Genomic DNA, 14103 nt, shown 5'->3' on the forward strand with positions numbered 1-14103 from the left:
TTAGGTGCCCACTAACAGCACTTGCCCCAACAGTCTGTTACAGGCTAGATGGGGGATCTTTGCCTTTTCCGTTTATGCATGTGTATACAGGCTTCCCTCGCTTTATACAGGTTTGGTTTGTGCAATTTAGCGTACACGCGGGGTTAACCATATTTCTACCCAAGATTCCCGAGGGGATGCGGTTTGATTTCACTCATATGCAGCTATGCGGTCAGACGTTGGACAACATTGTGAGTGCACCGTTTGCTCTGATCGACAGGCAGCTGTCTTGTGCCGCTTTGCGCGCCCTTTAGTTGGAATGCATCGACCGCATAAGGCAAGCGAAAACCTGTATAGATACGAGCGCGTGCCAGTGTACATGCGGCGCATACAGCTCTGTGCATGCGTGTGCATGAACATGCAAGCATGCGTGAGTGGGAAGCGGGAGTATAGCGACTAGCACGCTGCGCTACCAACGCTTGAGCAACTCAGCAGGTTTATGAGTAGTGCCTGTTGAGTGTGCACGTGCGCTGCAATGCGTTTGGATGTCGGCACATGTGCGTGATGTAATGCACTGGGGGATCAGAGGGGGCTGGTGTGCGTGCGTGCGTTACTCAGCGGGTTTAGATGGCACCGGCGTGTTTGTGCACATCCATGCCACGTGCGTGCAGCCTTCTCACTGGGGTTTGTGTGCGTGTGTGTGTATCGTCAGCGTGGCACGTACGACCGGTACCCACCGGGTTTGGAGGGTGCCGGAGTACTGGCCTGGCTGTCCACGGGCGAGGGTGCCACCTTCTTTACCTCCATGCCCTCTGGAGGCTTGTGCTCTGGCATGCTCCACTTGCCGTTCACACACTCGAATTCTTGCACCTTCGCCCACGACACGATGCGGGTTAGAACAAGTGACAACGTGGGAACTAAATACCTACAACACCCTGTGTGTGCTGGCAAGTGGCAAACATGAGCCCAAGTCATGTATTTTGGAGACATTGATTTTAGTAAGAAAAATTGTATATTCCATCAACTTCACCGTCATCGTCAACATCATCAATTGATCATTACTATAATATCGCCTCACCATGAAAATTGCCAACCACACTGGCTCTCATTGTCTCATCATCATCAGAATAATCATCATATTAATCATTCTAATCTTATCATCATCAGAATAATCATCATATTAATCATTCTAATCTCATCATCAGAATAATGATCATATTAATCATTCTAATCTTATCATCATCAGTCATTGTCTCATGAAGAATCTCTTCACCGCCATCACCATTATCGTCGTATCACCATCATCTTCATCTCATAACCATCACCTCTTAATGACCGTCAATGACTACTGCCACCATCGTCGGGGGGGGGGTGTGCGTTCCCACCTTCTTGCGAACGAGAGACATGACGCCGATGCGGGTGAGCACGTGCTGACGGGACAGCCCCTCGCGCGGGACGCCATCTGCAAACGTCTCCGCTCCGTCCGCACCCGGCTCACACAGGTGTCTCATGAACAGAGACACGTACGCCCTGGTGAGACACGGGGGGGGGGGGCACACAGGGAGGTAAGCATATTACACTGGTGTTTCATAACATGAGATGTACACTCTACAGATACGGGAGGGAAGGGAGACAAGCACGTTACTGGTGTCTCAGTCAAAGACAACTGCCATGGAGACAAAAGAAAGACCAAGGAACGTCAGCTGGCACACAAACACAAATATATTGCAGTGGGGCATACATAGGTACCGTGAAGAGGAATGTACCTCCAATATTGGTGTCTGTGTACGTGCAAAAATCTGCACATGTGTCTATGTGCGTTTGTCATTGTGGGGAGTGGAAGTGCAGCGGCTTGCATGCTGCGCTACAAGCTGCACCACCCGAGTTTTCTTACCGGCCAGGACTAGCCCCAGTGGAGAATAATATGTCAACCAATTCTGGACCTCCCCAATGTTGGGCGTGCGTGGTTCTGACCACGTATCACACGGTCCTTCAAAGGTGCTCGCTAACAGCACTTTCCCAAACAGACCATGTGAGCTACAAGTGGGATGCATGTGTGTACGTTCTATAATTCAGGCGCACTGCAGGCACGTGCAAGCTATGACGATAGTCACTTGTCCCGTGAAGCCTTTAAGAGCTAAGGTCGGCCCTCCTGCCCGCCCTCCATGATTCACGGAGTTAACGTTGCTCTGTGTCAAAACCAGGGTGACCACGTCCACTGCTGGAGACCGGGTCGAGGCTGGGCATGACACACTGTGGTGTGTGCAGCAACAAGTGTGTGCGTGAGCGTACACGTTACACCTGCGAGCTCGCATACCTGAACTCGCGCTCACTCTTTCCACGGAGGTCTCTCACAAGCCACTGGGAGCCGAACGCGTCCTGCGGAGGCATCCCATAGCGCATGATCGCGTTCAGGAACGCCTTGCGCTGCCGTGCGTTGAAGCCCAGCACCTGTGCAGTGGAGGGGGCGGGGAGGGGGGGACGAGCAGATCAACAAAACACCCAAGCCTCACAACTAACAACAACCATAAGAGTTTTTATTTTATATTGGTTGCGAAAGCTTACGTGTTAAACTAACAACTCTGCCACTTACACAAGCTCCCCGTGTCTAACACTCATCCTCCCCCTAACACACGAGAAACAGTTCAGCTCCTCCCATGTGCTCACTCCCTCCACTCTATGCCAGGACTTGGGGACAATTATAGTGGACGCCACAGTGGCTAGGAGATGTTAACTACCTCGCCTGGTATACAGGAGGACGTGGGTTCGATCCCAACCCTGACGCCTGTATATTTGGAGTTTGCATGTTCTCCCTGTGGTTGCGTGGATTTTTCTCCGGCTCCTCTGGTTTTCCCTCCACATTGAGAAACATGCGTTTACAAGTATTAGGCGACTATACATTTCTACATAAGCCACTTCGTTGAGCTATCATTTGTGGCCAGGTCACTTCTGAAAAAGAGCTACATAGCGCAGTGAGCCTTACCAGGTAAAATAAAAAATAATCTAGTTATAATTACAAATAGTGTCACTGCAAATCATTATCCATTGCCCACGAACACCCCCTTGTACCTCAATGTTCCCTCCGACGCGGGCGAGTAGAGGGGGGAGCGGTTTGTCGCGCTCATTCTTCAGCTGGCGCTTGGATTGGCGTCGTCCGCCGCCTGCAAAAACCGAACGTGAAATATTTTACAAACATGCGCCGCATGGGCAGCGCATACACACACGAGAGGATAAGGATAAACTGGTCCACGTCACAGGAACGTGGAGCTTTCCACAGCCGGCTCAGGACTGCCAATAAACGAGCAAGAGAGCAGAAGAATGAGATCATCTCACTTGGACAGGCAAATAAACAAGTGGACGAAAGTTGATTGAAGAGTTGATTAACACGTGAGAAATCGAAAAAGAGTGAATTACCAAATCACAAAACAGGCAAATTAAATTACGCAAAGAAAAACAAGAGTAAACAGATAAAAAGGAAAGAGGATTAACAGATAAATTAATACTCTTTGGGTCTTTCGGTAAAGTCACGTAGATAGAAAAATAATAAAATAAAAAATCACGACATTTCCATCGCAACACAGGAGACATGGGTGGGGTGAAGATGAACGAGGAGATAGTGGGGCAATCGTCTTTAATCGTCTTCACCTGAAGACGATTGCTTGCGATTGCTTGTGTTGCGATTGAAACATCGTGATTTTTTTTTTTTCTACGTGACTTCACCAAAAGACCCAAAGAGTATGAATCCCTCCAGTCACGAAAGCTTTCATTCAAGATAAATTAACTTAATGAGCCAGTTTAAATGAGAAAGTAATCTAACAAGTGAACCACAAGTGAATGAGCAATGAGCAAACTAAGGAAAGAGAATGCTTGTCAAACCTCAAATTAATGAGCGACTCATTTATTTGAGTGAGCTTTATAATGAAGGAATGCATGGAGAAAATGTACGAGATATTGAGTGAACATCAAACAATTTAACAAGTAGATAATCGAGAGCGATTGATTGAGCGAATAATCGAAAGAGCGAAAAAACTGATTGAGTGATTAAGCGAATGAGTGAGCCTTGCAACGAATGAGTGATCGGACCTTCTGGTCTCTCCTCGAAGTCTTCGTCCTCCTCCTCGGAGCCCACCGAGTAGTCTGACTGGTTGTCCGACAAATCGTCCCTCCAGTCTGAAACACGATAGACACACGGACACCTCAAGTCTCGTCCATCAACCTGCGTCCCCTCGTGTTCGTCTCCAACTAAGGGTCCCCCCCCCACCCGCCGTCTCCTCGTCATGTCTCAAAGACTACGTCCACCACGTGTGCAGGAGCTAGATGGATTGTTACATCGCTGGACCCATGGGAGATGGCGACGGCATGGGGAGGCCTTCATCCAGCAGTGGATTAATCATGTCTTACAATGATGTAGTCATGTCCACAAAACCTGTACACCCCCCTCCCCCCGTGTTTCCTGTGCTCAATGTCGCCATGCATCTCCATGTTCCCCACGTCTCCATTCCACGTCCGTCCGTAGTTTCTGCACAACATTGTAGTCACTCCTGCTCGTGTTTCCACCTCTCATGTCCTCACCTACTTGTACCCATGTCTGTGCCTTCAAGGCCTCATCACGTACCACATTTATACAACTGGCGTGCTCGAACGTCTCTCCCCCCACACCCTCATTGTCCCCATCACCATCGTGTCCCCCCCCCCCCATGTCTTGTGTCGTGTTGCAGCGACTCGCCATGTCGGCCTTCAACTATCCGCATCTCCCCCGTTTCCTCTCAGACTTCCTTTAACCTCCTGTCCCTCCCTGTGCATTGCCATGTCGCCGGACCCATATATCCCCCCCGCCCCATGTCTCAGCGTCTCTTCAATGTCCCCGTGTCTCCCCACTATCTCCTCGTTCATCCCCACCCCACCCGTGTCTCCCGTACACCCGGGGTCCTTCCCAAGCCACGTCATTTTATTTGTCTTGTGTGCATCCCTCTATTGCTCCATAACATCTCCCGTGCCTCCCTCCAAACTCGCCGTGTCTCTCCATGCGTTCCCGTGTCTCCTCGTGCGTGCTCCATACCCGGGTCTTCCTGCGCCGCGTCGTTGTAGTTCACTTGCTTGCGAACGCGCTTGCCCTTGCCGAGGTTGCGCGCTAGGTCCTCCTGCTGCTGCTCATAATGGTGGCGCAACAGCTTCTCCCAGTAGTCGGGGTCCACCGTCTCCTCCTGCTTGATGATCTCCCGCTCCACCTCCTCCTCGGGCTGCACGGAGGGAGGAGCACAATTTATCATGAGTTCATAAATGTTGTAAATATTGTATCGGCGCAATTCTTCAAGTGCAAGGATCCGGGCGTCACTTTGTGCAACCCTCGCCTCCTCGACAATGCACTGTGTTGTGCGTGTTGCACATGTACTCTGGGTACTCTGTAGAGGCACACCCCCTCACCTCTTCCTCCTCCTTGACGATGTACTGCGCCACCTTGAATGAGCTCAGGTACTCATTCATGCTCTGAATGTCTGGCTCCACCTCAGTGCTGTCCTGCTGGTCCCGGTCCAGCAGTTTCTCGATGGCCTTGTCGTCGTAGTGGATCACGCTCAGCTCGTCATTCTCCTTTATCTCACCTGCCAGCGGAAAGATACTTGTAAATATCGACATCACCATGAGGCACGTAGCCGATCCATAACAGAGTAATTAGCAATTAAATTTATTTTTCATGCAATGTTATGCCAATGTCTCGCTGAGGCTAATGAACTGAACAGGACTGTATAAATGACGTGGGGGCACCCCCAATATTCCAAAGGACTATTCCACTGCCGCTGGCTTTTGAATATCTCCTTGAGTCCTCGTGTCATGTGTCCCAGTACACCCCCAAGCATATCCCCTGTGTACCCAGATGGCCCAATGTTCATCATCCCTGCATCCTTGTTGCCTACTGTCTCCATGCCTCCCCACACATTTCTGAATGTGCCCACGTGTATCTCTACCTTCCACGTCATCCTTGAACAGCTCTTCTGTGCCGAACTTGAGGATATCATCCAGCTCCTGCTTGCTCATGGAACCGGTTTTGGTGGAGCCAAGACCAGGGCGCACCACCAGGTGAGTGAGCATCATCTTCTTCTTTGCCACCTGTGCGATTCAGGGCAGGAGGGTCAAGAGGTTGCTGCATCCAAACATTTTGCTCAGCACTGTACACACCAATCCACTTCTAAGACTGAGTCAACCTAGGGGAGGCCTAGGACTGGTTCACAATTTTCCACCGATCTTAGCTGTGGCCAGGAATCAAACTCAGGTTGGCATGTTTATAGTTGAAGATACGAACCACTTCAATACCGCTCTTCATTATTCCAGCTGCCATTCACCACGAATAGACACTGACCTCACCATGGTAGTTGTACTCTGCTAGGCACACGTTGAGGACACGTTTAGTATGCAGGCTGGCTGCTGGCAACTCATGAGACAGACCCAGACGTTGAGGGTTAAATGAGACCACTGGCAGATGCACCACCTCTGCTGCCCACTGTGCCACCTGCTCATTACTAAGACAAAGATCCTCTGTGTAACCTTAACAGGCTGTTGGGGTAAGTGCTATTAGCAAGCACCTATGAAGGCCGGCACGGTACACGAGGGGGTGGATGGCCAGCACCATGCCTGACCACCTTTGTCTCCCTAGTGGCAATGTTTACACACTGCACCAGGTATTCATTTGAGGCCGAGTCGACCTAGGGGAGGCCCAGGACCAGTTCAATTAGTCGCCACCGACGCTGGTCGAGAGTGAGAATCGAACTCAGGTCGATGGATTTCGTAGCGCAGCACACGAGCCGCTATTGCTCTCTCCCCATTACCCATACACTCACACGCGTTAACATTCATTCCCCGCCTGAAGTTGAATGCAGACATCTCACCTGTGTGATTCGCTCCTCCACACTGGCTCTGGTCACGAATCGGTAAATCATCACCTTGTTCGCCTGCCCGATTCGATGGGCTCTGCTGAAGGCCTGGCACACAACAACAATAACAAAGTTAAGGGTGCCCAGGTCTCACTTTCGAAAAGAGACTTTGTTATTAAGCTTCACATTCTTGTGTTGTCTGCCGTGTATTGAATCGCGTGTTTTGTTTCGGTTTACGCTGCTTTATCTCATTGTCCTGCGTGTCTCGTGTCATGTTACCATGCGATTCGTGTGTTTCCTCAGTAAAGCTTCAGTCTTAAAAGGCTTTCATAAGGAAGGTCCTGGCAGGTTTTCCCAGTGGCGGGGGCAACAAATGCCACGCACGCGGCCCGAATCGCATAACTGCCACTGCCACTTCTGCAGATGGTGGAGGGACATGCACTGCACGGTTGGCATGAAGATCTGTGTAATCCCAATTTGCAAGTAATTTCTCAGCAGTGCGATGTTTGTGTAATACCAGTTCCACTGTACGTTTTTAGCTATGGGATGAAATCAGAGAGCCCGAAGGAAACCCATGCAGAATGGGGAAAATATACAAAGTTAGGAATCAAACCCAGGCCCTTCCGACTGTGAGGCACGAGTGTTAGCACAGCGCCATCCTGCCGCCCCTCTGCAGTTCCGTGTGTTGATTCAGATCAAGCCCCCCCCGTGTGTCTCAAATAGTAGAGCTCCCCCCCTGTGTGCCATGTCGGGCACCTGGATGTCGTTGTGGGGGTTCCAGTCAGAGTCGTAGATGATGACCGTGTCGGCCGTCGCCAGGTTGATGCCCAAGCCTCCCGCTCGCGTCGACAGCAGGAAGCAGAACTGCTGAGCCCCGGGAGCTAACGCAGGCGACACAAGCGGCAGATCGGCACCATTAGACATCAAAAAAACTATTTTATTTACCAAGGTAAAGCGCACTAAGCTCTGGGGCTCAAGTGGCTTATCACGTGGAAATTTATAGCAGTAGCTAAATACTCTCATCCTTTTTGAATCTAAATGTGGAGGAAAAAACCAGAGGACCCGGGAGAAACATCCTAATGACCATGGGGAGAACATGCAAACTCCAAATATGCAGACGTCAAGTGTGGGATCTAAATCACGACCTCCTGTATACCAGGTGAGGGAGATAACATCTCACCACCAACAAAGCGGCCCTGACACCGCACTCTCAATGACAATGGGCCAGTTCTGACATTAAGAATCGTCAGGAACATGACAACACCGATGGTATCTATTACGGAAATGGTGATGATGTTAGTTATGTTGGAAACTGTAGTGATGTCGGTGAAGGTGATGTTATTATGTTGGTGGTGGTGTTGTTATTGCTGGAGATGATGGTCATGTTGGTGATGATACACAACCTTATCGATCCTGCCAGAAGCTCCTTGTGATATTAGTTATGTTGGTGATGATGGGGTGATGTTGGTGGAGACTATGGTGATGGCGATAGTGAAGGTACCCACCATTGAATCGGTCGATGGCGTCTTGCCGGAGGCTGCCAGTGATGCCTCCATCAATCCTCTCGTATTTAAAGCCCTCGTTGTCCAGGAAGTCTTCCAGCAGATCCAGCATCTTGGTCATCTGTGTGGCGAGAGGGGACGAGGGAGATGGACATGAGTAGATGGACACGTAAACGCAAAAACAGAAGGATCACAAAACGAGTTTGTGGATGATACACGCACACATACAAGTGGATAAAATGGTGACCAGCTTGACAAAATAAGAGACAAGTGGGTGAGGAGAAATGAAGTGATAGCCAGATGGATAAGTGGATAGATAAACAGACTTAAGTTTGATTGAACAGACAAAAGGAGGAGCATAGTCAGAGGAACATGGAGTGGCTATGGCTGGTGGTGACTGTAATACCTCGTAGTGACCGACAGTGACTTGTAGTGGTGGATAGCAGTGAGATTGTGGGTGGAAATGACTCATAACTGCAATTGACTGGTGACTGGTGGTGGCCAGCGATTACTGATGACTGGAGATGATTGACAGCAGGCCGACAGAAGGCGGGCATGGCAATGAACCTGGGAGAAGATGGGCACAGTGCCTCCGTAAATAAGACAGGACGCGGCTCAAAGTAGAGATGAGCGGCAATTGACCTGGGAAAAGATGAGCACTCTGTGGCCCTGATTTTTTAGTTTGCGCAGCATCGTCTGCAGCAGCATGAGCTTGCCAGCGGCGCGCACCAGCGATGTTCCGTCATAGACGCCGTTCGGCAGCTTCGGTGCCTCCTGCACGTGGGGGATGGTGAGACAGCACATGGCACGATTAGCAGAGCACACACGCGTGTGTCATCTCAGCCTTGACACTCCGACCCGGTGTGCCTTTGTTTGGGTCTGCGAGTCTTCAACATTGACAAAGGAGTCCGAGAATCCTCAACGGTGTCTGATTTTGGTTTTCAGCGTTTTAAATCGGTGTTTAGGTGTTCACAATTAAAAACTGAGAATGTTTAAATGCATGATTTGGGGTGTGAGTTTCATGCATTTACACGGAACCCCATGACCCGACATATGTGTTTACGTGGGAGTGTGTGCACGTGTGCATTTTCCTCCTCGAAGCAGCTTTTGGCAAGCCGTCAGCTTTTGGCAAGCCATCGTACAAACACGGTCACAAACTGCATCGCGCTTTCAGATGAGCTTCTGCGACTGTCTGGAACGCTCTTTCTTCTGATATTAGGAAGCCACTGGAGGTATGCACTTTTAAATCTAGATTAAAAAGAATTTCTTTAGAACTACTTGTGTTTAGTTTGTTGTCCCTGCCCCACAAATCCAATGAGCATGATTGGCTACATACGGTGCGAAAACAGTTATACATACAGAACGCCTTTATGAGTGTGCCTCGCATAGCCCAAATCATTGTGAGGTCACCTCCACTTAAGTGGTTGAATGGCAGACGTTATGGTTACATGGGAATATCTGTGTGCGAGTGCGTGTATGTGTCGTGTGAACAGGCGCATGCATCCGTACGTATTTACACGTGCACATGTGCATGTAGGGAAGAGCGAATCAACGAGGTGGTTACCATGGCTGCGACCGGGAAGAGGTAGGGGTGGTTGCAGCACTTCTTCAAGTCCATCATGATGTTGATGAGCGACACCTGGTTGCCACCACCCTTGGACTTCAGTGCCTCGAAGTTGCGCGTGAGAATGAATTTGTAGTATTTCCTGAGATTGCACCATAGCGTAACACACACATACATAAGGGACTCCGTTTCGTCTCACCCACACCTGTGTTCTACCGCCACACTGCAGGTCATTACACTCACTCAACCACCACACGCTGCACCTTCAATTAGCACACTTGGTTGCGTACGGTGCAAAAGAAGTTCAAAATATATACACTGCAAGTCACAACATGCCTCTTTCTGTTTCATCCCGCCCACTGTTCGAATTTGGAAATCACTCCCATCATATATCTTGCCAAACTCTTACACAACAACCTGGCTCAATTCAAGACACGTGATAACTCTGATCCAGTACAACTTTGATCGTGCCGTTTGTTGCTGGACGATTAATGTTTTGGGCCCGTGCTCAGCAACTTTGTTCAGGGAAAAGAAAAGTAACTCTGGAAAATATTGTAAAAGCTTTGCAAAAAGTGTTTGTTGTAGAGCGTGCCAATCAAACTTACCAGTATATGTTTTAATTCTCTAGAATTCGCCCAAATTGAAATGACAAGCCAAATTATATTTGACAGTAATATTTGGTGCGCATTAAGTTAATCGTGACCGTCAGAGATACATTCAGTGCCATTGAGGTCAGGGGTTTGGAACCTACAAGCCCACTATGAGATAGATAGAGCCACAAGAGACTTATCACATCCAAATGGCCTGATGGGACTCAAAGTCAAATGTCAAGACTAACCCAGGTCTGTAATTGCGAGTGTCATAGCCGCACGAATCGGGTACTAGATAGAGGGGGGAGCATTTTCGATAGCGGAAACCCTCCGGTGCCGTCAACGCTCACTTCTGCATGGGGCTGAGCTCGACGCGCACGATGAGCTCCGTCTTGGAGGGCATGTTCTTGAAGACGTCGGCCTTGAGACGCCGCAGCATGTGGGGCCCCAGGAGGTCGTGCAGCTTCTTAATCTGATCCTCTTTGGAGATGTCAGCAAACTCCTCCAGGAAGCCCTCCAGGTTGCTGCACGAAACGACGGCACGTACAGTTTACAAACACGTTTCGTTTCGGACAGTTACACAGAATGGGCTCAAATGCTGGATGATAGAATACATTTGTTACGATTGATACGAATTCGATGGGTACTCCACAGTTAAATTGATCGGCAGGTCGCCAGCGTGGTGAAGTAGGGTGAAGTAGCCCACGCGACCCACATGACATGGAGAGGCCCTTATCCAGCAGTGGATTTAACCAATGGGGAGTACACGCACGTGTTCACCGTTAGGCTAACGGAACAAACAAGTTCTAGGTAGGGATTCAAGGCTTGACGATGATGTGTTTTCAGTGTGCCAGTGCACAGAACGAAAACAGCTTCACCAAGGCTACTCATTGCTCTCAGCGTCAGACACTTTCCCATCGCTGCTCCAATTTACTTAAGATTTGGCAAGAAGAGGGGCAAGACGAGGACCGATACGAGGACCGACACGTACTTGAATCGGTCGGATGTGAGGAAGTTGAGGAGGTGGAACAGTTCCTCGAGGTTGTTCTGCAGAGGTGTCCCTGTGAGTAGGAGCTTCGTGTCGATCTTATAGCCATTGAGGATTCGGAAAAACTGAAATGGCACAAGAGAAGGGGAATGAGGACACAGGCAGGCAGACGGGTGTGATTGGTTGAATAAGAGATTTGATTGCTTGGGCAAGCAAGTGGGTAATTGGTTGAGCAAGTGGATGAGAGTGAGGAGGTGAGCTAGTTCACCTTGGACTGGTTGTTCTTGAGCCTGTGGGCCTCATCAACCACAAGGCAGGCCCAGTCGATGGAGCCCAGCACAGCCTGGTCGATGGTGATCAGCTCGTACGATGTGAGCAGTACGTGGAACTTCACCATTGCGTCCTTCTGCTCTCCACCACGACCACAACAACAACCACAACAACCATATCACAACAACCATACCACCACAATGTCATCCCCACCACAACATGCACCATCACCGTTACAATCGGAACACCACAACCCAACAACGAAACGGGCAATGAACAGCAACACCACAACAATAAACAAATCAGAACATGGCAGTAACAAGAAAACTTGCAAACATGATTGCGAAAACAATATCGTCGTAACACTAAGAACATGTAACAATGACACATTACATTGCCAACAATATATTACCAGGAAAAAAACACTAGCAGACAACACAATGGGATGTGATGACAAAGTAATCCGACCATCAAGACAATGCAAAGGATAGCAAAAACGACACCACAATGAGAATAGACAATAATGATCAACAACAAATCAACGAGCAACAAAATTAATACATACAACACACAATAGCTACACAAACGACAACGTGAGCAACAGTACACACAGAATATAAACGCGACACTGACAATGCAAAGACTTGCTAAGAAACCTCCGTGTCATGCACCACAAAGTTTTACGTGAAGTTGTGATAACTTGTGGCAACACAACCCTTACAATTGTGGATTTTGGTAAAAAAACCTCAAGAGCACGGAAATGGGGATGTCGATAACATTAACTTCGCTGTGGGACCGAAAAAAGTTAACATATTTGTATCCGAAAACTACTTTTCATGAGTCCCGCATGGTAATGTTTAGCCAATTTTTAGAGTGTTTTTGTTTCGTGTTGGAGGAAACCAGAGACCCCGGAGAAACCCCAGGCACACGCAACGAGAAGGTTGTTGGGGCAACATGTGCGGGATCTTTGAGTATTCTCTTCTCGTGTGCGTGGGTTTTTTTCCCCGGGCTCTCCCATTCCCTCAATTAAGAAACGAACAACTCAACCAGCACTTGACAAACTTCCCAAACAGCATCCTCCTGAAAAGGACTCTTTCAAATCATTGAGGAAGTTTCTGGAAAAACAGCAAAACTGAAATCATCCCCAATACTGTCAAAAGGTTAAGTGATGAAGACAAATAAAGCCACAATAGTTGACCAGGAGACTAAGGAGGTTCATAATGGCCATGTCAGTCAGACACTGAGCCAGCACCAGCTGAGACGCTGCGCTTTCAACCTCCTACAATTAAACTGGGCTCTCCGAAGTGTGGCGATTTTATGGTCTCTGTTGGCTGCAGGGTACACACGATCCAACTACACACAGAAGCGATACGACTCGAAAGAAACCGTTCCTCCCTCGCATGGTTCGACGCGCAAGTCCCGAGTGCAAGAGTCGATTCTCATCGAGGAATGAATCCAGTCTTTGCTTGAAGGCCAAAAGCCTTTTAGGCAAACCCAGTGTGTCAATGACTAATTCTGCTAGGCTGCCAATAGACTACAGTGAAACCTTGGATTGTGAGCATAATTCGTTCCAGAAACGTGTTTATAATCCAAAGCACTCGTATATCAAAGCGAATTTCCCCATAAGAAATAATGGAAACTCAGATGATTCGTTCCACAACCCAAAAATACTGTATTCATATAAAAATTATTAATAAAAAATACCTTTTTATATTTTTATTATTTAAATTTAATATGAAGTAATCAAATTTATTAATTAAATTTTATCGTGGCTGGTGTGAGGGAGACGAGAGAGAGGAGAGGAGGGGTATTGTGGAGGACGACTTTCACTTGCAGTACAGTTACTAAAAAACAGTCACTCCACTTGGACACAAAATTAAAAAAATGCTTTACGCACACACACGTGGTCACAACACTATAGTAAACAGTATACGCTTGCACGAATGTTGACTATACGAGTGAGGCACGCCGACCGAGACCGAGCATGGGAGACGATTACCCACAATTCCGCAGCGAGAGAGAGAAGAATCATTGGCTCAGTTGTGATCAAGTGACGCTCTGCAGACAAAAGCGTATACTGTACGTACACTACAGTACTCGTTTTGCAACCTACACAGACTGCCAGGACCACAGCAGTGTTAGCGAGCACCAATTAAGGCCGAAATAGCGGACAAGGTGTGGCCGACACCAGACCCACATGCCATTATTTCCGCCGTGCTGATGTATGCACACAACACAAGCTACTAATTTATAGCCAAGTCGACCTAGGGGAGGCCCCGTACCGGTAAAAAAAATCGCTACAAATGTTGGCAGTAAGCGGGAACCACAGGTCGCGAGGTTCGTA

The 14103-nt window shown here is 48.6% G+C and overlaps 1 protein-coding gene across 4 annotated transcripts in view; it reads right to left on the reverse strand.

Moving 5' to 3' along the window:
• Positions 1–14103, reverse strand: part of LOC144945124 (chromodomain-helicase-DNA-binding protein 5-like) — a 48255-nt gene that overhangs the window by 13409 nt on the left and 20743 nt on the right. For all 4 annotated transcript variants that reach the window (XM_078873403.1, XM_078873402.1, XM_078873399.1 and 1 more), the window contains exons 17-32: positions 11758–11895; positions 11493–11614; positions 10852–11025; positions 9912–10053; positions 8990–9121; positions 8351–8468; positions 7602–7726; positions 6861–6953; positions 5943–6084; positions 5404–5579; positions 5039–5219; positions 4063–4149; positions 3049–3140; positions 2297–2430; positions 1365–1509; positions 717–849 (exon numbers count right to left, since the gene is read on the reverse strand). In XM_078873403.1, coding sequence (XP_078729529.1) covers positions 717–849; positions 1365–1509; positions 2297–2430; positions 3049–3140; positions 4063–4149; positions 5039–5219; positions 5404–5579; positions 5943–6084; positions 6861–6953; positions 7602–7726; positions 8351–8468; positions 8990–9121; positions 9912–10053; positions 10852–11025; positions 11493–11614; positions 11758–11895 — 2134 coding nt within the window. The remainder of the gene's footprint in view (positions 1–716; positions 850–1364; positions 1510–2296; positions 2431–3048; positions 3141–4062; positions 4150–5038; positions 5220–5403; positions 5580–5942; positions 6085–6860; positions 6954–7601; positions 7727–8350; positions 8469–8989; positions 9122–9911; positions 10054–10851; positions 11026–11492; positions 11615–11757; positions 11896–14103) is intronic.

Source organism: Lampetra fluviatilis, chromosome 36 (assembly GCF_964198595.1).
Source record: "Lampetra fluviatilis chromosome 36, kcLamFluv1.1, whole genome shotgun sequence".
Taxonomy (NCBI): domain Eukaryota; kingdom Metazoa; phylum Chordata; class Hyperoartia; order Petromyzontiformes; family Petromyzontidae; genus Lampetra; species Lampetra fluviatilis.